This window comes from Struthio camelus, chromosome 19 (genome assembly GCF_040807025.1).
Source record: "Struthio camelus isolate bStrCam1 chromosome 19, bStrCam1.hap1, whole genome shotgun sequence".
NCBI lineage: Eukaryota > Metazoa > Chordata > Aves > Struthioniformes > Struthionidae > Struthio > Struthio camelus.
This window is the reverse complement of record NC_090960.1, coordinates 14,532,213-14,559,185: the sequence shown is the minus strand read 5'-3', so window position 1 is coordinate 14,559,185 and position 26,973 is coordinate 14,532,213. Positions and strand designations below refer to the sequence as shown.

At 40.7% G+C, this 26,973-nt stretch overlaps 1 protein-coding gene across 7 annotated transcripts in view; it reads left to right on the top strand.

Moving 5' to 3' along the window:
• Positions 1-26,973, top strand: part of MAP2K4 (mitogen-activated protein kinase kinase 4) — a 109,926-nt gene that overhangs the window by 37,207 nt on the left and 45,746 nt on the right. For 4 of the 7 annotated variants that reach the window (XM_068913341.1, XM_068913339.1, XM_068913337.1 and 1 more), the window contains 2 exons: positions 3,761-3,863; positions 23,365-23,539. In XM_068913341.1, coding sequence (XP_068769442.1) covers positions 3,761-3,863; positions 23,365-23,539 — 278 coding nt within the window. Of the gene's footprint in view, positions 1-3,760; positions 3,864-17,237; positions 17,334-23,364; positions 23,540-26,973 lie in introns of all 7 variants that reach the window. The other 3 variants (XM_068913336.1, XM_068913338.1, XM_068913335.1) reach the window with 1 other exon arrangement.

The window sequence follows — 26,973 nt, the reverse complement described above, 5'->3', positions numbered from 1 at the left end:
ATTTCTTCCAAATACTTGCTTCTCTAGTGCATTCGCAGTTCTCAGAGAAGTGGGTATTATAGTAATCCATGATAAGAATTACATATTACACTAGCAAAACCTTTTAAAGCAAGTTTAGGTAAGGTGGATATTTCTGCAGCACACTTTATGACAATTTTGAACATGCAACCCTGATGGTGATGGGGCGTAAGCTAAATTCAGAAGCAGCATTGCCTAGGGCTTTTTAATTCACTATAGAGAAACAGAGTGATCTGAATTAAATCTGTAGATAGCGAAGCACCAGTGAAATCCTCATACCTCAAGTGATCCTTTTGCCTTCCTTTGGTTTTTGGCAATGTTTCTGTAAGGAACAGGGGCACGAAGCTATCAGAAGTAGAGTGTTTTGGTTGAAGCTTAAGCTTCGTAACTGAAGACCTTGATTTCAAAAGGCTAGCAGAGAAGATAACTTGCTTTGATTCTGGTCTGACTTTATTTCATTTTAGTGTGTTACTTCATGTGCTGTTTCGTTTACAGTATGTGTTCTGCATGACTTGTGCTAAATGGAAATTCCCGGCATTCCTCAGGATTTCTGTTTCTTTCCTATACATGTTCCTTGTTCATCACTTGAGCAAAAGGAAGCTATTTTGTGTTCATGCCAGGGAGAGGTTAGGCTTCTGTATTTATTGCATTCATGCAAAATCTAGATCTATGTGGAGGAATTATATTATTGAAACTATTCTTGGAAGACTGTTGAGACAGAAATCAGTAGGTTGATGTTTAACTGGGACAGAAAGTGTTCTGGCACAATTTGAAAACGGGGTGAAACTTGTTATAAAAAGTTTTGGGGGTTTTCAACTAAGTAAAGAATAGCTTTACTTAGTTGAAATAGCTTTTAATAGCTGTTATTTAATAGCTAATAGTTTAATAGCTTAGAATAGCTTTTGAGAAGAGGAGATTTTACTGGTAGGAGTTAGCGAGTCAGTTGTGTCACTTACAATATTGTGCCACCTCAAGGACAAACGTTCTACTAAGTTGTGTAAATGTTGTAGTTAGAAATGGAAAATCTTATGACACTGTGCTATTGCCCTTCAGAGGGAGGGATAGTGTTTCAGACATGTGAATAAAACAAAACTAGAAGAATGATGAAAGCTGTAAATCATTGGACCTAGTCTGAGAGCAGAATTTATACAGCTGTAACAGGAAAAGTGACTAAGGGATTGTATAACCATTATCTGCAAGTACCTGCCAAGTGCTTAACACCCACGCATGTCCGCATAATGGCGGGGGCAGGACCTAGAAAGAAGAAATGATCAGGGGAAAGTTTTAGGAATACATATGCAGACTAATAAGTATGTGAAATCCCTTGCAGTAGTGAATTCAGTGTTTGTGCTTTGTCCTTGACGCTGTCAAGGATTTGGTTGAAAGAGGTCTCTGAGATCAGTTAGGCAGTGGTGCAGCGTTGGGGCTGTTGGACAGGTTTGTACTCTGCAGATCACCCTGCCAGGAAATTGCAGTTTCCTCTATAGAGTCAGACCTGCCCAGTGCTGTGAGTTTCAGAGGAAAGTGGCAGGATTTCTCAAGAGATAGGTGTGAGATGTAAATTATTCTCCTTCTCTATTGGCTCCAAATACTGTTCATGATAACTGAATGTTCTTGTTGTTTGTGCAAACGTCTGATCTTCAGGAATATTGCTAGTTGATTGGCCTCAAAGATGTGGTAGGGTAATGAGTCCTGAAGTTTCATTACACAGGATATGATAGACTATCATCTTGATTTTACCACCTTCCTGATGTTGTTCACCTCCTTCATTTCTGGATTAAGTAATTGAGCTTCCACACTTTAAGTGATTCTCCACTAGTTCGTTGGGCTCAAGCGTGCCACAAGAGCCTGAGCTTAGAAACTCTTCTTTCTGTACTTGCCCAACAGCCGTATCTGGCTCCTCTGCGTGTTTTGCAGCAAAGACATGATTCTCACCTCTCTGCTGGAGGATGCCGGGGATTCAGGGAAGAAGGAAAGGCGATCAGGACATGGTGTGTGTGGATAGGCAACACTGGCATTCTTTGAAGTGTCATGTTGCTGCTCTGTCCATCTAGAGGTATTTGCCTTTCACTATCCACATAAGACTTTCAGTTGTATTGCCTGCTCTGGAAGACTTTGGAGTGACAAAGTCCTAGTAGTAGCAGAGGCTTGGTTATCCTGTTTAGAAACGTGATAGTATTAAGTCTATAAATGCCCTCCTCTGTGTTATTTTGCACAAAGCAAGGTTATGTTGGTTCTGTCAGTAGCAGATCAGGTACTCTTGGTGCTACAGAACCCTGGACAGCTGTAGTGAAAGGCAGGGATGGAGGTACGTCAGGATTCAGAGGTATCAGTCCGCCCAGCTGAGCCTGGGGAGGGAACATACAACTCCAATTAGATGCCTTTCAGTAGAATAAAGGATGTGTAATACATGTGTGGAAATAACTGTCTTTATAGGAAAAAAAAATGAGAAGAAGATCTGAAAATGGCAACATTGTTAAAAGGTGGAACCTCATGCTGAGGAGCTACTTAATCAGTTTGTCAAATAAGATGGTTAAATGGGTAGTTTGGGCATTCTTTCACTGCCTAACATAAGAGCAAAAGATGATAGTGGATTTAATAAAATAAAAGGCAAAATAAAAGGATGTTCTAAAAGGCAAAGTACACCAAATCAGACCAGCTTACAGCACCAAAAGTGATATTTCTCCATATATCTCCATAGATCCCAGGGTGGGAGGTGGCAGTATCCACCCTTTAGATTAGCAGTAAAGGGTTAAGGCATCCACCCACAAAGTGGGAAATCTGGGCTGAGCCCTGCTCACCCTGGGGGGATTTCTGTCTCCTATGCCTGGTTTCTGGGGAGATGCCCCTTTCTGCTGTGCCTGTTGAAGCTGGGCCACTCTGTGAGGAGGAGTCCAAGTTTGCTGTGGCTAAACAGAGATAAGAAAGGATCTTTCATAGCCCAGTGGGAGGCTGCGATGTATGGCCCTCACATAGCTTGTCAAAGTGTGCGTTCAGCCTTGTTTTTAAGAGTTCCTTGTTTTTAGGCCTCCCCCCCCCCCCCCCCCCCTTTTAAGTCTTGCTTGTTGGACTGCAGAGCAAAGCTTTCTCTCACCTGGTCACCTCTCTAACAGGCTGCATTTCATACCCTGCTTGGCTGGTGACCCACTTTGGCAGGAGGAATGCACAGTGGATCTCTTTCGTCCTAGCTTAAACCTGATTATGTCCATTTACTTTTAAGCTGAAGGGGGTCAAGCCGGTCCTTGACATGCAGTGGCTTCCCTTCCCTCCTTAAGGGAAACTCTGTCCTTTCTGGATTTATTAAGCATGCCCAGGCTATGCTGAATAGGTTGGATGCCTTTGGCACTGTAGCTGAAGCTCAGCCTGCCAGTCATGAAATACATTTACATGAGTAATTGTGCATGGAGGGGGCGCTGGGCCCTGGGGTGCAGGGGCACTGAGGCTGTTGGTGGCCGGTGGCTGACACCTGATGCTCCCTGCATTCCAGTTGTCAAAGAAGACATTGTGAACACCTCTGTTAAGTGACCTACCAACCTCACGGAATGAGACCTTGGGATGAGAATTGACTCCATTTCTCTGTTCCCGTTTTCCTAACAGAAATTGCTCTTTCTTAATGTCGTGGTAAAACACGTTTTCCTTTTCTTACAATGTGTTTATTTTTTTTCTGTTTATATCCGGATGCTCTTACAAAATAATATTTTGTTGCTGACAAAAAGTTTACTTTATGTTCATTGTCTCCCAGGTAAACGCAAAGCGCTGAAGTTAAATTTTGCAAATCCACCTTTCAAGTCCACAGCAAGATTTACTCTAAATACTTCTGGAGTTCCTTTCCAAAATCCACACATGTGAGTATAAAGCCAAAGGCACAACTAGCGGAACAACTTTGAAATTATTTAGCCAACACAGTGTTATTTTAAAAGCAGTCTGATTTCTTCAGTTATATGTAGGTTGTTCAAATTATGAGTCTGAATCACTGTAGGAGAATTTTTGTGAATTTTTTTCCCCACTTTTTTTCAGAATGAAAAAAGGTTAAGTTTGGGATCATCCTGTTTTACACTAGAGCTACTGTCTTCCAGAACTGTTTAATTTTAGCTAAATTGTAGCTAATACTGCAAGTTATGCTTATAATTAATTTCCGGACCTATTCACTGTCATTTTCCTGTCTCTTTATTCAGTGCTTATTATTTTTCATTAGAGAGAAGTTCTTGTTTCTGTGTTACTTATGAAAGACGTAACTGTGATAGAATCTTTAGCACTCAAATAAACAATGAGGAACTGAGGATTGTAATTCTACCAAAAGGGAGATTTAAGGGAGTTACGCAGTTATTAGCCCTCACCAAATTTTCAAGATAGATAGTTACAGCATATCCCTATCTAAAGTTTGAATGGAAGTGTGGCACAGAGCTGTTCCTGACATTAATTAGTAATAATAATACATTGTCACAGAAAACAATTAGCTTTGTATCCTCAGATCCACCCATCTAGATTGATGGGTGACCCACCCACAGCCTGTACATTTGGCAAAACCCAGATAGCATGCAAAGATATCCCAATTTTTTCCTCTTTAGGTTCTCTACTGGGTCTCAAGAGTTTTGTCAATGGCAAGTCTCAGAAATTGCATGTGAAGCTTTCCCTGCTGCCTGGACTCTTCAGGGGTGTCCTTGGTTATAGCGTGCTTCTGCTTTGCTGTGCATGTCGCTACCTCTTTCTTTTAGCTGAGTTCCTTCTGCTTCCCCAGGATATACTCTCTGTGGTCTGTTTCTATTTCTGGTAGCTTCTTTCATGCTGGAGATTTTCATGTAAGCTTTTACTGTGTTAGAAATATGTTGCTGGTAATTAAATAATCTAAAGATTTTTACATGAATACTTTTAGAAGAATACTCTTACCACCCCAAGTGAGTTTTCCAGCAAGTGCTCCCTCTCTCTTTCTCTCTCTTTTCCTCTCCAGAACAGGGTTTTTTATTAGTTGTGAGGCTAGGCTTTATATTTTCACTTTCTGTGTCTCTCCCTCAACATCATCGAACCCTCATAATAATTTTGTGTAGAGCCCCATCTTGGGACCCTTCCTATCTCAAGCCTCCCTCACTTCATTGTATAAGGGGTTTAGTCTCAGCTAGTGAGTTCCCGCCATCAGCCTTCTCTAGAGATTTGACTTTTCTGTGTTTATCTACACAGATTTCTGTCTTGGATTCATTAGAAGTCATGGTGGTTCCTGTCTAGCACAGAAGAACTTTCATTGTTAATTGATGACATCTTAAGTTCCGTGTTTGTGCAAGTGATTGTCAACACTATCCATTAAGAAGGTGCTGCTCTGTCTTTGTGGGGATTGCAGTTGTTGGCAGGGGTTGGATTCTGGACTAGTTAATAGTGTAACTGGTTCCAAAGGTTTGGAAATGTTTTGGGTCAGATATGATAGCTGTTAAACTGTCAAAAATGATGATGAAGGTGATGTGTCTGAACTAAAACTTTCTTGGGAGGCTACAAGCTGTAATAGCCATTCCTAGTTGAAAGAGATGAATGTTGCAGGTTGGATTGCTTTCTCTGTATGGAGGTTGAATAAGCTTGGATATGGCTATTATATCCTCAGGTCCTTTGTATTGTCCCTAGTGTGTCAAAGGCAATGGTCACATCTTCTGGTCATGCACTTCTCCCAAGAGCTGTTCCTCTCACAGTTGGTGCATCACAGTAATATATTTGCATCCCCTGTCTGGTTCCCCAGATAGGCTGGATTGTTTTTTCCTGTGTTGTCTAGAAAACTTTTCTAGACCTTAAATTTAAATTGGATATTCCAGACCACTTGGCTCAGATGCATTCTTAATTCAAAATGTGCTTCTATTTACTGACCTGTTTCCTCTTCCCCAGCCTGATGGAATTGAGTGGACTTGGGCTTTTTGATGCTGTTTGACTTCCCGTGATAAGTGCTGGCTCAACACTTCCTTTTGTGGATTTCCCTGTGTAAATCCTATTGGTCCAGATGGGTGGATCTGAAGATACAGAGAGGTCAATTTCTCACATGAAATTTCGGTTTCTGTGACTTGGATCCACCAATCCGGAGGCTGTCCCGTTGTATCTGCCTCCAGAAGGGCAGAGTTTCCTCTCATCAAATACGTTTTTGCCTCATTCTTCTCTGAGCTCTGGAAATAACCTGTGGGGAGCTGAGAGGAGGCAGTTTAGTGACCTGCAGGTGCCACAAGATGTAAATTGCCTATTAGCTGTATTTTGCTTGATTAACAGGTTTTGATCGGGGAACTGATCAGGCTGGATTGGTGGATATTCAGGTAAGAATGTGGTTTCTTATTATGTAAATAGAGAACAAAGTTACAAAATGGGGTTCTTTGTACTAGTGTTGCGTTTGTTAGAAAGGAGGAGGCCTCTGTATAAACCGTATCACTGGAGCAAAGAAACCACTGCAGAAGAGAGAAAGCTTGTCATGCCAGACATGACCTCTAAAATTTCAGATCATCAGTTGTGGCCATACTCGTCATCAAGGCAAAGGTGTAACCACCAGAGACCAAAATTGCCTGCAGTCTGTGATCTCTCTTGCTGGTCTGATAGAGCTGTTTCTTGGCTTTATACGCTTGTGAAATGTATATGACCTCACATAACCTGTCAAGGTGTGAGGTCAGTCTTGTTTTTAGGGTTTATTTCTTGGTCTGAGAGGTCTTAGGAGTCTTAGAAAAGAAGTTGGGGAGCATGGAGGAAATAATTTGGGGAATAACCCTAAGTCAGGGATAGAATTTAGCTCTTGCAAGGAGGAGGTGATACCTATATTGGCTGAAGTGAACTGAAGCCTAGCACTTGGTCTGGTTTCCGCAGAAGGTATTGAAAGGTTTCCCTGGTGATATATGTTCAATATATGACTCAATTCATTCCTATTAGTTGCTTGTTTTTATTGGCATGCTATCTGGAATAAATATTTCAAAGATCATGAAATCCCAATTTCAAAATGGGACGTTATTAGGAGCCTAGGAATCTCCTGGACTATTAGCTGTGCTTCTCTGTTGTTGCAAGTCATGCATGTGTTATAGAATATCTTCTATAACGTAGTGAGCTCTGGTATAGGATCAGTTGTGCTCCTGAATTAGCAGGCTATTTCCAGAACTTCACTGTTCTCATGGGTAAAAACTTTTTTTGTTTTTATGTAGGGTGTGCCCTGGTATACTCTTTCCTGGGAAAGAGAGATCGTAGATTACACACTTGTTACCTGATGGAGAAAGTTGGAGCACAGGTTCTCAAATGATTTTCTTGCCCAAATCATTCCCCCTTCACTCCCCACCCCATCTTTTCTTTCCCATCTTCTGCAGTGTTTTCTAAGACACATCTTACAGTTTGGTTCTCAAGATGGGGCTGCAGCCCTCTGGGATATATCATAAAGCAATGTGCTGCCGTGGATCTGTAGGGAGCAAAGGAGTGGCATCTGGTGGCCTTGGAGCTAGGAGCCAGCCAGGGCTGTAGCAACTGAGTGGCAGCGAGGGGGGCTGGCAGGGGCCCCACTGCTCCTATTTTGTCCCTCCTAGTCCTTGCCACGCCAGGCTTCTGCCCCTGCCAGCACACCTCCCCCTGCCCAGCCCTTCCTCCTCCTTCCCTTAAGTCTGCTATCAGTTGCATTAGGGTATCTCTGAAAGAGCAACGCTTCGTTATTATTGATGATGAGGAAACGGAGCGAGGAGGAGGATGGCAGAGTTCACTGCAAAACTGGAGGATGGAACTGCTCCCCCATTGCTCCCCTAAATATTTTCTGAATTAGAACATCTGTTAAAATCAGGGGGCTTTAAAGTGACCTTTAAATAGGACACTGACTCAGACTGGCTTTGAATGAGATTAGAAACTGGAGGTACATTTTTGGTTGCTGTGATTTGGGCTATGGCTCCCTGAAATCTCCCTTCCTGGCAATACTGAAGGTTATATTGCCTTTTTGCTACTAAAAGCCACTGTAAATGGCTTTTCTGCACAGACCCTGTGGAGTGGATGGGCAGAGCTTGAGCTGACTTTCAGAAGTCTCTTACTGTAGCTTGTGTTGCCTGTGATTTTCTTTCACAAGTAGAATATATTATGCAATAGAATTGAGTTTTTCATCATTATCTGTGCTCTAATAGCAATGCTTTTAAAGGGGTGTTGCCTGCTAAAATCCAGAACTTCTGAGAAGTTGAGCTAATAACTAATCTTAATTCCTTTAATGGCATCTTTCAGAACTAGGTCCCAGGGTAAAGTGTTCAGCAAGAGAAGTCAAGGCAGAAATTTTGAAATGAAGATGGATTGTGGTTCTGTGGCTGCATGCGACTAATGAAGCATGAGCGTGACCACTAAAAAAAGCTAAAAAGAAGGAGCATCTTGTTTAGTCCAACTGTGACTGTTACTACCAAATCTATTTTAGGAGTGCAGTGAGTGTTTTTTTTTTTTTTTTCTAGTTATATTATGCTACCCAGCCTGTTTATAGAGCATCTGGCATGGTAATATATGTAATTTACATATGACCTATGCAGAATAAAGGTGGAATAGAGCCTTTATTACGGAGATTAATTTGAAAAATAAAGTATTTAAGCAGTGTATGTCTGCAAAAATAAAATCTGTGTTTTGCATGCCACATTAAGCAGGGCGATGTCTGTTCAGCGTGATTGTTCAGCTAGTTAAGCCATCTTTAGGGAGTGAAATTCTTACTTGAAAGGGTGCAATCTAGAGTATGAAAATACTTTACTGACAGTTGAAGCCCCAATCCAGGAAAGCATCTGCACCTGCTTAGGCCTGGTCAGATTCAGGAAAGCTGGTTTGTGGTTGCTGTGCTCTAAAGACTGGGTAGCAGTGGATGTTCTGGAGAGATGTTGCTTGAGACCGCAGCACATCCTCATTAGTTTAGGCTGCATTTCTGATTTACACAGGGTTAAAAAACACTTTGTTTTGCTGCAGCGGATATTACAGAGGCTGGAGATCACAAGCCATGGTTAGAGTGATCCCTTAAATTTCAGAACCACTGGTTTTTAGTTGCTACTTCCAACTTATTGAAAACCATCCCACCTTTTACCTCCTCTGTTCTGCATCCAGATAGGATTTAGGTCACAAGCCAAATTAGATTACTTAATTATCTGTATGTAAGCTCTACAGAGCAACTTACGACTGGTGGCCTTTGCTGAAAGGAGGCTCAAATGACACTAACACAGGAACAATACTGTGAGATTTGACTGGTATAGTTGTGCATGGGAAGTGTGCCTGGAGGTAGTCTGTACTGTGCTGGCTCTCATTGGCATCAGTAGAACCAAGCCAGTGAGTTGTGCTATAGAGGTGTTTATTAATTTTCTGGAAAGCATCGTACTCTTCTGGAGCACAGATGTCTTGATCTTGATTTTAGACTACAGATTTTAGGGCTACTTGCTATAAAATAAGTATACAGAAAGGATTTTATTTGGCATCTGTTTCACAATATGTTATTTCCTGAATGTCTTGTCTATTAGCTGGGAAGTGTGTTAACTTTCAGGGGTACCAATTCTCCAGAACTTGAGCACAGCGCATCGCAGTCTGGTTTGGAAAGCTGTCAAGGTGAAGTGACCTCTTTTAATGAACATGAATCCAGCTGCTTAACTATCTGTTGGCCTGTAGCCTGTCTGTAGCATTTGGATGTCTTTTTCCGGGTTCAGCAGCACTTAAAACTCTAGAGATGTGCAGTGTAACTTCTTCCTCTTGTGACATCTGAGAGATTCACACATGCCCCTAGATAGATCCCAAGGGATGTGTTGGCAGACGTTTATTTAACAGGCTTTGAGGTTAGATTCCTCAAAAGCAAACTGAGGTCCAGTTGCACTTCAGACTCTGCTGCTTCCTTTATTTCAGCATAGTTTAAGGACTGTCATTACCGGGAAAAGATTTTTCTGCTTATCCCAAAGTTTCTCTCAAGTGTCTATTTCTCTTTTAGTCTTCTCTTGTGCTTTTTCGAACCTTTTTGGCGCCTGGTTTCAGGCTGCTCTCTAGCTGCCTAACCTACAGCTGGCTGAGTTCCGTAGGAAATGACTTAGGAGAGTTTTTAACATTTGTCTGAAAAGTATTAAAACATGAAGTGGAAGTTCCTGAACCTGTCATGTTCGCAATTACTCGTGTGAAATTACCTGTAAGTAGTTCTGTGTTTGTTCCCCATTTCTATCACAGTTATTCCACATCTTTAATATTACAGATTTCTGGTGCCTTTCTGTTGCATGATACTTTCTCATTACGTGATTGGAAGACTGGAAGTCTTAGAGATAGGTTTCAGTGTAAAAGATATAAATTAAGAATTTGTTTTTTTTCCTGTGAACATTCTACAACTTTTCCTAAAAGTTACAGTATCTAAATGTAGTTACGAGGAAACTTATTTGTATTTTCAATTAGGTATAAGTGAAATAGATATATACAAGGACTCAGGTAATGCATTTAAATGTTTGAGGGAGTCCACAGAAAATGTTTTGATAGGTTTGCACTTTCAATAGGAACATAGTAGTAGTTTAAGTGCTATGATTTTTTTTATGATTTTTTTATGATTTTTTTTATTTTTTTTTATGATTTTTTTACAATGATTTTTTTACACATCATTTTTTCAGGAGCTTTCTTGACAAGTCGGTGAGTTTTGTCAATATTTAACATTTGTGTTTATTTCCAGAATTTTACAGCAATTTTAGTTGGCCGATGACCTCTGTAGCCTTATTGACAAAGAGGTGATATGGTTTGTAAAATGTTAGTGTTTAGTATCTTAGATTTCAAGTAGATCTCCTCTTTGGAGAGATTTTTTTTATCAAAGTTAATGTGAGATTTTGATTGAACATGCTACCTTAAGCTCTTTTTTCTCACCTGCTAAGTTTCAGAATTTCTCTAACATCCTAATTCTGTTCTCTGCAGGGGAGCTTTTTGGTGTCTTCCCCTTCTCAAAATACATTTCTGGGGAAAACTCCATGTCCTTTAGAGCACCAGTGCCCTAGTAGGACTGTTTGCTTCTCTCTGCACAGGTTTTGGTACCTCAGCCCTCTCATTCTGAAAGTTAGCCTTCTATTTTTGGGACCAAAATTTGGAGCTTGTAAATCGACATTAAACTAATTTATACTGATTTTTCAAAGGTGATGAGCGTCTGTAGCTTCCTTCCAGTCTAGTGGGACCTGGGGTCCTCAGAACTTTTGGAAACCTAATCACCTACATTTAGGTGATCCTGATGTTAAATACTTACCTGGCTCCCGTTACCATGGGTTTTGAGTGCTTCACGCTTGTTCATTGATTAAACTTTGGGAGCCTAAATGGTTGCAGAAAGATCTGTGTTCCCAATTTTGCAGATGGGAAACTGGAGAGTAACATAATTTGGGAAACGTAAAGGTTAAGCAAGAAGCTTGTGGCAGGGAAGGAATTCGGTATGAATCTCCTAATAATCTGTTGTCCAGAGATTAACTTCCTTGTGTAGTTAGGAGCTATTCCCCTGGCTCCTCACATGCATGTAACAGTAGTCAGAGCTGCTCGTTTGGGAGCAGAATTTGACCTTGCAGCTATCAAGCTGTCTTTGTGCTGTGGGCATAAAACTGATCCCTCTTTCTGATGTTCCTGTGGAGTCTGCCTCTTCAGTAGCGCGAAAGAGTGCTGTCCTGACAGTTGGTACTAGGTGTCTGAAACACACCTAGGAAATGCCTGTGAGTTTGCAGCATTTTTTAATTCAAGGCTTCAGTTCCTCACACTGCTTCCTTAAGCCTGTTTTCACTGGCATGCAGGGAGCAGGAACACGAGGGTGGTCCATTCTGGAAGGGATACAGCGTGTTTTTAGTGATATTATCTAGAGTTTTCCTTCTCCAGGGAAATCTAGATGGTTTATAAGGAGATTCTCTGAAGACTGATAATTTTAAGGTTAATTATCGTATTTTTTTCTGCAAAGTGGAATGGTATTTCCTATATTCAAAATGTGGAGGGAGGTGAAGTATTTAATTCTGTGGAGATAAGAAAATGTTGAGGTACAGAAGTAAGGTGGAAACGTTCGTTTTCAAAGGAAACTCAATTTTATTAGTCTTCAAATCTGCAGTCTATTTATCCACATAGAGTCTATATAGAAAACTAAAGCTGGGCTCGCAACATCTCCCTTGAATATAAGTATCCCGTAGAATTTCTTTCTCGTGCCTGCTTCCCGAAAAGTGACGTCTCCCTTTTGTCTAGTGACGTGCATGTCTGGGTGACCTGTGTCTGGTTAGGCCCTTTTGTAGGAGTGTTGTCATCCTCAGGTCCATCTGTGCACATGGCAAAAGCCAGGTGCTTGCAGCCTGCTCAGGACAGAACTCTTGCTCTGGAGGATAGTGTTCTTGCTTAGTCAGCCCAGTTTAAATGCCCAACTTTATAAACCTGAGTGTGAAGTGAATACTTCAGTAACAATTTCTGTAGTCTAATAAGGAAGATGATATAAGAACTGACTGTCTTCTGACCAGTTAGAAATTTTCTTCCCAATATTTAAGGATTTGGAAAGGCAGAATCCTTGATGTGTTTAAGGTGAGGGACAGTGCTGATTTTATTTGAAAGCAGTTCAAGATTTCAGAAGTACTGAAAGCTTAGTGTAGTATAAGAATTTGGGTTTGTTTCTACTGCTTGTATCCTGCTTGTTCAAATGTACTAGGTCTTGTTGGAACAGCAGGTGTAACATTAGTATTTAGTAGACCCCAGGGATTTCTGAGTTACAGCTTTCTATTCACACATCAGGAAGAACACATCTGGTCCTAGCATAGCAGTATAATTCACATAAAGATGTAAGAAATGTAATGATTATTTAAGAAAAGTGGAAGTAAGTCAAATAGTTTCAGAATCAATACCAGCTCTTGCGTTCTGTTTTTGTTATTCTGATAATACAAGCACATTTTTCTCTCCTTTTTTCTTTCCTTTGTTCCTAGGTGTTGCATCCCCTAGCAAAGACAGCAGTGTATGGAAACTGGTTGTAAAAACCTGGTGCCTGGGGATTTTAAAGGCATTCAGCACACAAAAACACCCTAATCTCCTCTGGAGGATTAGAGAGAAAATGAGGGAACATAGGTCCATTCATATTGGATTTTCCAATGAAATTTTAAACTGTCAGTATATTTTCAAATTATTTTAACTATTAGTTTTTGTTAAGACATATGTTTCTATGCTTTACCATTTTACCCAGCAAATATTATAAGCCATTCTAAAACTTGTATTTCATACCTTGTACAGAAAGCGTGATGTGTCCCCATCTCTGACCCTTCTTTAATGTTCAGGCCAGCTTCAGAGGGTCTAATTATCTGTATTCAACAATAATTTTTCCATGATTGAGAAGTATAGCTGAGACCCAGAATTCCATTTGGGAAATGGAAGTTCTGAAGAGTAACCCCCAAATTCCTTCCTTCCTTCCTCAAGTAATGAGGTGTCTTTGGGACTTGAGCTTTTTGATAAAAATTTCCTGTGGCACCAGTCTGTTACCTGTGGCCCACGCCCCAAAGTGCCACTGGGATCTCTTGAGCTGCCTGGATTGCTACTAGCCTGCATAGAAGCAGACGGGAAATTAAGCATCCCCATATCTGGAGATATAGCCAATATAGCCAGAGGGTAGGAGATGCAGTTGTTCATCTTTGCGTAATAGCTCGGAGGCTGAGTACTTTCTTGGCATTTTCATTTTAGCGTCTTTTCTTCTAGAATGATGAATCTTGCTTTCTTAGCTATGGGTTGATCCAAGTTCAGCAGGGGAAATAAGTGTCCCATCCTGCATGCCTTTTAAGTCAGTCTCTGGGGATATGGATTAAGTCCTCAGACTGAAGAGAGCTTAGATCCAAGGTTTCCGCCCTTCCTGGGCAAAAACAGTAATCACTACTTAATATGCAAAACCTGCTGGTGTTGTGAGAGGAAAATGGTGGTCCAGCAGTTTGTACCCCTATGCACGTTTTACTCTCCAATGCAGAGGAAATCATTTCAGTGTGTGTCTCCTAATTACATGTATGCAATCCATTGATGTTTTAATACAGGGACCCAAGCTCAGGTGAGAAAATCTCAGATGCACCCCACTTTGCGCCATTTCCTGTGGGTTAGGTTATATGTCCTAGCATTCAGCCTGCTCGTTATCCCAGATCTGCACATCTGTGTCTCCTGATTCAGTGTGGAGAAGCTTGCAGGTGTCTGATTCAGCTCTGTGAATTCTGCTCCTCATGCAGAATGCTACTTGTCCAGTATTACAGGACTGCACCTCAGTGTCTAGCTGTCTTTTAGCAGCCAACCCAGTTTACCTATGCAGATACCAGTGCCTTCTTCTGTTACAGTTCATATGTAAAATCTGTGAATATGTATGTGTATATATATGCATATACATGTGTATGTGTGTGTATATATATGTGTATGTGTATATATATGTGTGTGTGTGTATATATATATATACACATAAATAGGTTTGGTCTATACTCTTTTTTTTGGATAAATGTATTGTTTGAATAATTATTTACAGCTATCAAACTAGGACATTGATAAAACATTGGTACCAGTTTAATGTCTATGTACAGGAATTGTCTCCGCTGTATTGTACAGATGGTTTATCTAATTTCTGACCTAAAGTAATTGTCATTGATGGGGACGTGATGGTCAATCACAAAGTGTTTTGCTAGTTGTATGATACAGAGAAATGTGAGAAAGGGTTTATGCACAGATTAACAAAACTGTGGTATGTGTGATTTAAGTTGGACTTGAAACTTAAGTTTGCAGCTTTGGACCTTGTGAAATGCCTTCCTTCAGGAAACTCTAACAGACTGCAGCTGCTAGCTGCAGAAACAAGCTTTACTCACTGCTGTTCTGTATACTGGGGATCACTGTATTTCATCAGAGCAGGAGCTACATACTTCATCTCTTCAAATATTAATCACCTCTTTGTAGTAAAATATCTTGCATTTTTCTCTGCTACTGAGAAGTGATCTGAGTTTTCTGCTTTGAGCTCAAACTGAAGGAATTTATACCTTTTGTCTTTTGTAAACCTCAAGAAGCAGAGAAAAAAAGAGAACAGAGTCTGCAGATTCAGAGACTGCTTCGACCTTGCAGGTCATCATCAACAGCTTTTATTTTCTTCCTTTGCATAAATGAGTGACTTTCAGCATGTATCTCTAGAAGTGGAGGGCATCTAGGCTGAATGAATGGGATGTACCCAGAAAAAAACTGCTGTACAAAAAGAGCTCATGCAAATAACTTGCCTATGCATTGGATGGATTTGATGGAGGTAGGAGCTGGCCTGCAGGGCTGAATTGGTTTGAGGAACTGACTTCTGAAAAGGACTTAGATTAACTGGGCTCAGGTAGAAATTGCAGACCTCCTCCTTGAGATTCAGGTGGATGTTGTTGCTTCTTATTGTGAAGGTCTCTGCGTTTTGGGAAACCTCCGAAAAAAGAGACCAAAAGGCCAAGCCTGTATACAGTTGATCGTTGTGACTCTTAAGTAGTCTTTTCTTCAAGCTAGTCTTAATTGTCTCCTTTGTAAAATATGTTTGGAATAGATTTGGATGGACAATTACTCCTTTGTGCCCAATGTAACTGATACCTTTGCTGACAAAAGTCCAGGTCAGTTGAAAGTGATTGCTAGAGCAGCGTGAAGGCGATTGCCATCTTTGAGGAACGTGGGGGGGTGGGGGGGGGGGTTGTGTAATCCAGTTGGGTATATTCAGACTCTCTGATGTTCTAGGTGGGTATTTCATAGCAGCGAAGGTTGGGAAAGGTGACTATCTGTACGACTGGCCTAACTCCAGGGGAGCATCCTTACAGAACTTAAAGAAAATTACCTCTTAGACCGTAAGAGTTAGTGGAGAAAACTGCTCCCATAGTCATTTGATGAGACCAAAATTTAAAATCTAATAGTAATACTATTGGACTGTGGAGCAAGGGGACTGTGGTTAGGCAATTACTTTCCCTGGCAAATAGGAAACTTACATTTTATAGGAGGGGCACTTTTAAAATACAAATCAGATTTGACCCGTTCAGTCTTGTTGTGAGCTCTCTTTTGGTCACTGGATTTAATAGATGCATGTTTGAAAAAGCAATCTTTGTCTTGCAGTTAGGTGATTCCTTTTTCTCCTACCTGTCCTTGTCTGCCACTGGAAAAAAAAATATTGCTAGGCACGTTTCTCCAGAGTTGCACTGAATTTCAGGTTAAGCAATGTGACGTTATTGAAAGCTTTTCTATCCCAAACAGGAAAAAAAAATTCCTTAAGTATAGTTTGGAGAGCTTTTAGCGGTCTGACACTAGGGTTGGAGCTTTTTAACATGCAAAAGTTTAAATTAGAAAAATTCCTTGTTAGAGTAATTGAAGCCAAAATATTTCATGTAGTTGAAATAATGTAGTTCTTATTATTTAGCTCTCTCAGGTGTTTCCAACGAGGAGCTGAACAAAACCATAAGTAGACATTTTTGAACCTTTGGAGACAGCTGCGTTGTTCACTTTTATAAGCCCTTGTATTTATTTTTTATTTGTCCTTCAAGAAGCAAGATCTAAGTCCTCCTTAGTAAGAACCCGTCTTGCCTGAACTACTAGAACCATTCTGAGATCATGGGTCTTCATATTGGGCAAGGAGAATTTTGTAGGTGGAGAGCTTGAGAGACCCAGAGATCCAGAACCTGATTTTTGTTCTTATAGAAGTCTTAAAATATAGAGTGGTAATTAGTCTGTGATTCATCTGTCAGTTATGCAGCTCTGGAGGAAAAAAGAAATTACATAACGTATTCGAGGCATGCAAACTTATTCACTAAGAGATGGGCTGACCTACCAGGAACGACAAGTCCCGGAAGAGACCGCCAGTCCTAGATTGGTGGATCCGAAATGGAAGCTAGTTTTTTTTTTTTTAGTAAGTTCTGCTTTATGGACCACAAGAAAAGCAATGTAGTGATGGTCAATGTGCCTTAAGGCAACGTGTCACTAATGTATAGCTATTTGATTAGTAAGGTTAATACAGTTAGTCATGTTTTTAATCATAGTAATGATACAACTGGAAATAATAATTGCCACTCTTGTAAGAAAACAATATGCTTGCAATTTCATGTGTTAAATTACAGTTCAGATCATCAAATGTACATGCTGTTGCTTTTCTCCCAATGAGGGAGGGTTCGTTAGGTGAAATTTGGAAGAAAAATATATAGCTCTCTAATTTCTTATGCTAACCACTCCAAAGGTAGTGTGACTAGATGAGTATTGTGTTATACGTTATTGTGTCATGTGATAACAGCACCATGTTTTCCTGTCATTTTCACAACTTTTCCTGGCTGAAGTGATACACAAGCAACACTGGGTAGTAATCACATTGTCCCGTTCAGTTTCAAAAGGAGAGAAGCGGACCTCATCCAGAAACTTTCCAGCAGGCTACAGTAAGCTTAACTGTCTGTTAGCCATTGTCAAATATTTCCATATCTGCAAAAATGGCATCTATAAAGTAATGGAATTTGTCTCAGAAATAGCATCATTCCATGAGTGATTTCTGTGTGATGATAATGATATTGCATCTCAGTATCATTTTTTGAAAATATTTAAAATATCTATTCCGATTCCTTTGTTGATTCTTATTGATGTGCTCATGTCTCTGTTGCCTGTTCTTTCACGGTTAGCTGACCATGGCTCAGGAAATGTAATGTTTCAGAAAAAGAGTCGGCATTCTCAGAAGGGTTATTTAAATTAATTAGCTGAGACTTTTTAAAATTATTCCAACATGCTTAAATCCAGCAAAGGCTTAGAATACCCAGCGATGGAAGGTTCAGTGGATGTGCTGCGGTCTGGCTCATGTCCAAATAAAAATGAGTTTGAAATTAATATGCTCAGTTAAATTCAGGACAGGTTTCACCATGCTGAAGTGAGAGGTTTCCTCTGTGTCAAGGGCAGGGTTAATCAAAATCTGTTGTAACTCATTAAGCTCCCTTGGTAAACTACTATAAAATATTGACATTTTTAAAGCCTCAGCCAAACCCCATTAAAGTCAGTGAGAATCTTAACAAAATTGAATGTGTGCTGGACTGAGTCTCAAGGGCTGTGAAAGGATCCGTGCAGTCTTCCATGTTTTTTTACTATCTTTGTTTTAAAGTTTTGGAGGTGCATAGAAAGCCAGAGCAATGCTAAGGAGAACTTCTGCCACTTGTTCATGATGAGAGGGAGTAAATGTGCTTTTGCTTTTAATCTGAGTAGGTAAGAGATGCAAAACTAAATTATTTCCTTCTTTTGATACATTTCCTGTATATCTTCTTCATGGCTAGGAATCTGGAATTATTAGTATAACTGATGAGACTAAGCCTCAGGACAGCTTAAATGAGTCAGAGCAAAAACACTTTAATTCTGCCCCTTTTGAAGGGAACTCCATTGCCTATTAGCTTTTTTATTGAAAGCATAAATTTCTTCCCGTGAATCTGTTGAAATCTCGCAAGACTACTAATGTTTTCAGACCTCCAGAAATAACTGAAAGTTTTCTTTTGGAGGTTTTCTCTGGAGAAATTTAAAATAGGGTTGCTTTTTGATCAGCATTAGCCTGCAGGGTCTAAAAATCTATTTTATGAATAACTCAGGCATTTAGATAGAAGGATTACAATTTCTCTAGGTTATTTAAAAAGCTTGGTTGAAATCTTTTAGCCAGAGTCCTAAGCCTCATTTTTTCTCTGAAGCTGTGAACAGTGCACAATGTTACTAAAACTTTATAGTTTGCATGGAAGCTTTTTTGTTTGAATTTAAGTTTTAGCACTCCTTTGGCTTATTAACCATGCTGACCACAGAACAGTTTCTGAAATTCCATCATTTCAAGCGGCTTTCTGCCAGACTTGTGGAGAATTAGATTTGGTGATATATTCTCATTAACCAAAATATAAATAAAAGCTTTAATGAGAGATTTCCTTGAAAAATCTGGCATTTGGCAGGTCTGTGAAGCACAGCTGGTCTGTTTGAATCTTTTTGACTATGCAGATCTGTTTTATTCATGTCAACTGTAATGTTGTATACATAACTTTTGGGTTTCTTTGCTCTGAATCCCACAGATTTCCTTATGAAGTGAAGCATAAAGCAGAAGATTTAGGCAGTTACCTATAGCATCTTTCTGGCCTTGCTTCATGTCCGATAACTTTCAGTATTGCCTAAAAATACACAAACTTTTCTCTGCCTGTCCCCACAGTCCTCCTTTTTTCATGCCAAAAAACGTGCTTGTTTTAAAAAGTTTTGGCATCCCTGCAGTTAGGTGCTAATAGCAGGGCTTGAATAACTAACATGGCCTGTCCAAAAGCTTCAAAATGTCTTTGTGGTTCCTTTCCACTAGATTTTGTGGGCCTCTTAGCTGTGGCAGACTTTCCGGTGTGGATCTAGCTCACCGAGCTTGCAATGAGCAAACTTACGTCCCGAATGTGTGTGACGCTGTCCTTGGCCCAGCTGTGGTGCCTGGCGCCAGCAGTCTGTGTGCCTCCTGCCAAGCTGGATCCACAAACATTTTTATTTCTGACAAAGGGCAACTGTTAGGAGGAGTTGTTGTCTTGCTTGGTGTTCCTAATCCCTGGAATAACTGCTGTGACAAGCATAGTAACCATCTGCAATAAGACCGATACGTTGGTGTCTTTCCAGTGCAATATTTGCAACTGTGTCCTAAGCCTATGATAGTTTTTGCTTTTAAAAATTTTCAGGGGCAATAAAGGGAGTTAGAGGCTCAAGTGCTGGACAAGTCAACAGGAGGTATAGCCCCAAAGGTGCATTTGAAAATCCTTTCAATTGTTTGAGGATTATATGAATCCAGCCTTCTTCTCTAGGTATTAATGAATGCATAATGCATTTGTTTTAAACAATAAAACAAATTCCAGCAAGTCCATTTTAGGCATCCTATTCTTTTGAAGAATATATGCCTGGTTTTACACCAACATTCCTAGCTTTAGAGAGATTTGGGTTGCACAATTTTAAAAAGAAACGGTAAGAGAAGCCTTATGTCACATCTGTGCAAACTGTAATGAGCACTAAACACAGTGATTGAAATTTGATCTATTGCAGAAGCAGGAACTGGGCATTAATTACTTTTCGCCCTCACTGAACACTGTTCTGTATGGTTACTTTTCTGTTCTCTAAAGCAAGCTAGTATAGTACCCACTGCAGTAGGATGTAGTGTGGGTTTAGACAGGCCTTGTATTTTTTTGGCATGTCTGCCCTGTGGAGTTAGGCACTCATATAGCTGCAGCAGTGCAAATCTAGTAATAGATGTGCTGCATTGCTGTTTTATTTATTTGTATTGCTTCACTCAGTTTTTCATCAGAATATTCTTATTTTATGTCAATGCAGAGAGTCTGTCTTCTAGATTTGCATTTTTGAGCTGCCTTCCTGGTGTGGAGAATCTCCTTCCTTTTTTTTCTTCTTCTTCTTTTTTTTTTTTCTTTACATTGAAAAATTCCTGGTATAAAGCATAATTTTTTGATGCTAAAAGTAATAATTGTGTTCCAGTTATGATTTTTAAGCTAGGCCACGCTGCTTAAAGGAAAACTGCAGTACGTACTTCTGGCAACTAGTTAAATGAGCAAAATATATAATAAAATATCATTCGCTCTGTCAAGCTTGTCATTGGGTTGTTTGACCGTTCCTCTGGGTATTTGAAAAAAATGCCAAAAATGTGAAAAAAACTCTGATCACGATACAAGGCAGATGGCATCATAAGTAAGTAATGGAAATTAAGCCAAGCTAAAATATATGAGATTTTGTAGGTGGACAGTGACAGTACACCTCATTTCAAACCATATAACAAAATAGGGTAGGGAGTAGGTTTTGTAGTTCCCTGGGCAACACTGCTTCACATCAGAATATAGTAGCACCTAAATAAAAACCCTAAGCGAGGAGTATTTCCTAGCTCACATCCTCATCCCTGCTGCTTGAAACAACCATCCTGCAGCTGCAGGAACAATGGCATAGATTTGCTGTCACACTACAGCTGGGGAGAAACAGGCTTCTTGTTCAACAAGAAATTAATTCAAATGTGCTTTCTGTTCTGACATAGGGTGAGAAAAGCAAAGTTTCCTGGCAGAGAAACAGACAAAGGGAAGATTTGAGATAGCTTTCTTTGAATAAACCATGTCAACATGTAAATTTTTTAATGGTATGAGAACTTAAGTATGGCATGTTCTTTGGAAACAAAAGATGGACAAGTTTTATTCAGAAAATCAATGCTCACATTTCAACCTCATGGAAACACCTCTTTACCTTTTCTTTTTCCTGCCTTTCAGAATAAGATTTTGCTCTTTTTGAATGATCTTGCTTCTTCCTCTCTTCCAGCTGGCAGGAGGCAGGCAGGAAATGTCCATTTGCCAGTGCCTCCTCAACATGTCACTTGTCACCTTAGTTCTTCCATCAAAAGAAGAACTATTTTTATGGTACTGACAAAGAAGGATGGTTGAGCAGTTAAATGGTAGCTGATTCATGTAGCCTTGCTTCCAGTGTAAGCTGCCTGCAAAGACAGCTGGCAAGTCTGTAGGCCATGTTTCTGTTTTTTCATTTTCTTTTCTTTTCTCTGCTCTTCTTTTCTTTTCTTTGCTCTTATTTACTTATTTTCATTCCTTGCTTTTCAGTAAGCAGATTCCATGGAGAACCCAACTAAATGCAGTGTTTTGTTTGAGAAATCAAATGCACAAAAACTTAAAGAATGTAGATAATGCTAACTAATAGATGCCACCTCTGCCTCTGCGGGCTTCTGTGTACTTAACATCTGTAGCACTATTATAGGTCTTCCCCTGAATTATTCTTAAGGGCAATGAAGTTGGAGGGACACTCTAGGTAGCGGCAGGTTGGAAAATCAGAGAAGCTAGGAAAGCTAGGCAAGCTAGGAAAATCAGAGAAAGGGAAAGAACGGGACATCATAGGTGGGAGGAGCAATTCAGGGACACAGTTCAGCAGATGGGTCAAAGGTTCAGAAAATGCAGCTGTTCAAAGCCCAGAGAGTGCTAAACCAATGTGTCGCAGAGAAGCCAGCACGCAGCAGATGAAGCCATTAGAACCTTAGTTGCGCCAGTAAATTGACCTTTGGACCTGACCTCATTGCCCTCACAAAACCCAGATTCCAAATAAAACCCCGTGGAGCTCAGGTTTGGATCCACTGTAGCATCCAACTCAGTAGCGCTTGCAGCTGCTGATTGGCAAATACTCAGTTGTATTCATTAGTGTGGACTCAGCTGTAACACGTTTAATCCTTTGACCGGTAAGCTTGATCAGTTTTATGCATTTGATCAAATACCTCATGTATGTTCTGCTCATTGACCAGATGCTGGTTGCTCAATCAAATGCCCAGGTGAACTGATGAGAGGGCAAGCGATTAGTTTGACAGAATCTCCCTTGTATGTGAGGTCATCAAAAATACCCATCTGCTCTAATACCTGTGTGAGATTGGCATGCCCTACAGTGAGAACTGTCTTGGATACTATTATTGCTACTTGAAAGTAGGAAGCTCAGGCTTTTGGCATACTTTATGACCAGAGAAGTGTGAATCAGCTCATTAATTAATGAGAAATTGGAAACTTGTGTGGCTTTTTAAGGTGAAAATACATGTGCGTTTCCTACTAAATCAGTGATAGCATTGCTGCATTTGAGAGAGTAATTGGAAGCACTTTAAAACGACTGTGAAAGTCTTTTACTTTTTTCCCATAGACTGTGGGCATCATTCTGCTCCTTACCTGAACAAAATCCTTTTGGCTTTAGGGGGAGCAATTTCTGCCCAAGAACACTAATTTAGGTATTTGGTAAAGATGCACTTGAACAGATGATAATTGATGTTTTCAGATGTCACAGCTTCTATATATATAATTTTTAAATATAACATAAATTATTGGCTTTTCATTTGTTTTGAAAAAATTAAATGATTTTCTAAAATGTTTTGAAATTAATTGCAGTTTTCCATTAAGAGCAAGCTCTCTTTAAAGTCCCCCTGATACAAACAGAAGATTTTACCCGCATTGAATAAAAACCAAACTAAAAGTGAGACAGTTGCTGCAGAGCGTAACGGTGTAGAGAAGTAGGAGCTTTGGGGCTATGGGTTTGGGGAGTGCTCTTCAGACTCTTGGTTCTGCATGTTACCAGATCCTGCTTTAAGCCTGATTGTATTTTGTGCAAAGTAGAAAGAACTGTATAAATGAGCGAGTAGAATGACTCTAAGATATGAGACACATTGAATTTTATGCCACAGCTGGAGAAACTTACAATTAATTTTAGCTGTGAGCAAGCGTATGTCATTTTTGATTTAACATCCTCCCTCCCCCCTGCCCCCCCCCTCCCCCAACCAAAATCCTACGTGGAGTCAGATTGTTGCTGTAGCCTTTGTGAACCCCTCTCTTCTAATGTTTAATCAAGTGCTGAAAAGAGAAATTTGCAGACTATTTAAAATGTGGAAAAATTGCTTCCCAATATTTTTGACAGAGAGAGACTGAGAACACACAGCATTGAATCATCAGGAAAATTGAAGATTTCCCCTGAACAGCATTGGGATTTTACAGCAGAGGACTTGAAAGACCTTGGAGAAATTGGACGAGGCGCTTATGGTTCTGTCAACAAAATGGTCCACAAACCAAGTGGGCAAATTATGGCAGTTAAAGTAGGTGATGCCCATACTTACGTTTGTACTTCAGTCCATTTAGGGTTGAAATGTGATGGAGAATTAATGTTCTTCCATCTGTCACCCATCTACTGTTCTTTTCTGTTTATTTCCAGTATAAAGGCTGCTTTTTGCTGAAAATACTTTGTATAATGGGCATATTGTCAAGTGATTTGTGAAGCTCTCATAATTGCTTGTGCCCTTTTGAAAATGCCTATCAGGAACCTCTGTTCTGAGAGGATTGCATGTCTCTGGAGACTGATAATGTGACATGGACCTTCACCTCTGGGTCACTGGTTCAGATACAGCCTAGGATGGTAGTAGGCACAAGTTAACATCCAATAGCCTTCTTGGTATTTTTTGTGAAATAAGGTAGTGACTTAAAATTTGGTTTTTTTGTGAAAGCATGTTCCCATGGTGTAGTGATTAACAGCCTTTCCAAGAGGAGCTGGGATGAGGTAGACACATTCTAAGGAGTGTTTTGCTGTTGTCGATATATGATGGAGTGTCCTTGCTTTGTGCTTACCGTGCTGAACCTGCTCTGGAGATGGAGAGTGTAGTGGTTTCCAGGACTGTCCCTTTTGTTCTTTGTGCTACCCAGAAACTCACCTTAAAAGCAAAAACAATATATAACCTCATTTCCTAGCTGGGCAATTTGAAGTAATCTTTGTTCTGCTGTAGTAGTGCTGCTTACTGGGGGTTTTTGAGGGATTGCTTGTCCGTGGAGCTGGGTAAGGTGGACAGCAGTCATTCTCGCTCTCTCTCTCTCCCCCTCTCCCTCTCATATGTCCTTTTTTTTGCTTGCTGCGGAGTGGTGACTAATGACATCAGTCTTTTAGCTCCGTTGATGAGATCAGCTGTAAGTGCTCCCGTGGCTCTAATAAAAGAATGGAACAGAGCTGTGAACTATACAGTACTGTGTCACTCTCTTTTTTCAGCTCTCTCTGCCTTCTTTGGAATACTCTCTCATCTGATCTGGAAACATTCACTCCTACTGGTTTCACGTTCAAGGTAGACACGTCTAAGCCCCAGCTCTGGCTACTACTGTGAATGTAACTCATAACCTGTCTCAAGTGTGTCAGGGCCCCTGGAGTAACCACCATCCTCTTGATTTTTTTACTCCAATGAATATTGACTTCCTCACAGTAGAGGGATCATTGGCCAGGTCTCGTTGAGCTTTTTGGATCCCAGTGCAGTGATGTTTCAACTTTTTTCTGAAACCCTGAAAATCTCCAGTGGAGCTAGAGGGTCCCTGAAGCTAAAGGCTTGTTTCTCTTAGTTGCCTTTGGTGGAACTTCTAGCTGGAGTTTGCAGATCAGAGGTTGAACGCTGCTGATGTGGTGAAATGATGCCTGCGCAAAGTGTGCAGCTGTGACACCCCCAGCCTGAGGCCCAGAGTTTGTGGCCTGGGCGACAAGTTTTGCTACCCTAATCATGTCAGTTGTAGGTAGGAAAAAAACATACCTGTAGCTGAGTGACTGTCTTAGCAGAAGCTCTGCAGTGGGTACAGCTGTACTGAGAAGAGTGTTTTGTTGGTTTAGCCGACATCACAGGGAAGGGGACGCATCCACTGCCACAGTGATTCTGTTGTCCCAGGCTGTGTTTGCACAAGGGAGTCTTAGGATCATAGAATAATCTTGTCAGTGTCCAGTGTCAAAGATCTGTGATGCAGGTACAACCTGGGAGGTGGAAGGCTCCAGTGCTGTGCTCTTAAAAGCACGCAGTTGAGGATGATGTTGCACGACCTGCCAAACTGTCTTTCCCAAGGGAAGGGAGGTGGGCTGCACCCAGTGAGGTGCTTGACTTGAGTTGATATTTAAAAAAAAAAAAAAAAAAATCTTAGTTTTACAGTGTCTGAACCTTGAAATGTCAAAGCTGAGGCTGGAGTGAAGCCACCACCTTTTCTCTGAACCCACTCCCCTTGGGTAGGCATGGCTAAGCCCACAACACTTTTTTCCCCCTGGGGTGGGAAGGAAGGATGTAGAGTCTGGGGAAGCAGTATCCATTTGTAAGTTGTAAGCAGCAAAAGAAAGGGCTATTCTGTGCAGTCCAGTGGGGATAAAACATGAAATTGAGCAAAGGAAAATTTGTAGGTGAAACAGTATGTGAGGTCTCCCAGGCTGAAGTAATTATTTCACAGCTTATGTATGATGTAGTTATTTGAGGTTAGTTTTCAAGACCGGGTTGATCGTGAACTAGCTATTAATTTATCCCAAACTGCTATGCCTTTCTTTCTCAGGTTACTTAGACAGTTGCTTTTGGGGGAGTCTGGATTGTGCTTTTATCTCTATGCTCCTGCAGTATATTAACCCAGCTTGCAGGCCATCCATGCTAGGGGCCTCCTACCTTCTCCTCTGTTGGTGTGTCACTCTAGCCTGCAGTGTCCTGACAGCTGATGGAGCTGTTGTTTTCTGAAGCCCCCATTCCTTACCTGCATTCAAATAAGCAAGCTGCTCCCTATAGTCTCTTTTTGCCCTCTGTAGGCAGGAACTTTCCCCATTACACTGGGTTTTTTTCTCCTTCCACTCCATTCCCATCTGTGAGAGAGGGAAATTTAGAAAGGTTGAGAAGGGGGCTGCTTAAGAGGAAATAATGCAAGTATAATGATTTCAGATCTTAGCTATGATCTAAATGATACCTGCCCATAACTCAGTGGCCCTGTGCAAGGAGGGCACCAGGGAGGCTGCCCTTAATCTTACTGAATTTCAAAGCCATCCTCTCTGCTTATTATGGCGCTGCTCTGCTTTTCCTTTGCCTCGCCAAGAGCTAATTACAGCAACTTCAGTGCAGCAGGCAAATCATCCTTGGAAGGACAGTCAGTAGTAGGAAATAGCTTTTGGAGGGCACAAGCCAAAAGTTGTTGGCTGTTCTATACTGATGAGTGAGATACAGAGATGTCTCCAGAAGCTGCTAGTTAGATGCAGAGAAAATTGGTATGCAGACCTCCTCCAGCTGCCATAACTACCCACTGCAGATTTCCAGAGCAACCAGGCATCTTTGAGTTTTTCCCCACGTGTTTTTGAAAGGGCCGAGTCCTGTTTGCAGTTACCATCTTCAGAGGGCATCCCCTTGTGGGTTGTCAGTCCCCTTTGGCTGTGGACAGATGAAAATTCTGCTTGTTCTACAAGCATGCTGTGTTTATATTTTAATGAGCAGATGAAAATTAGCTCTTTTTCCTTCTGATTGATTACAATTCTTGCTACATGGAGGCAGGCTGGGGATTCCGTGCATTTATCCTGCTCACCTCTCAGCTTATGCAACTGTGGCTCTTCTGTAGCATGCCCTCAGATGCTGTTTCCAACTCCTTTCTCTGGCTTTTTTTTAGCCTGTCATGCCACTTTCGTGGTGCTTTGCAGTCTTTGATTCCTTGAAGTTTGGTTTAGTTTAGCCTTCTAATTTGTCTCTACTTCGTATAATTCATTTTCCCTGTGACA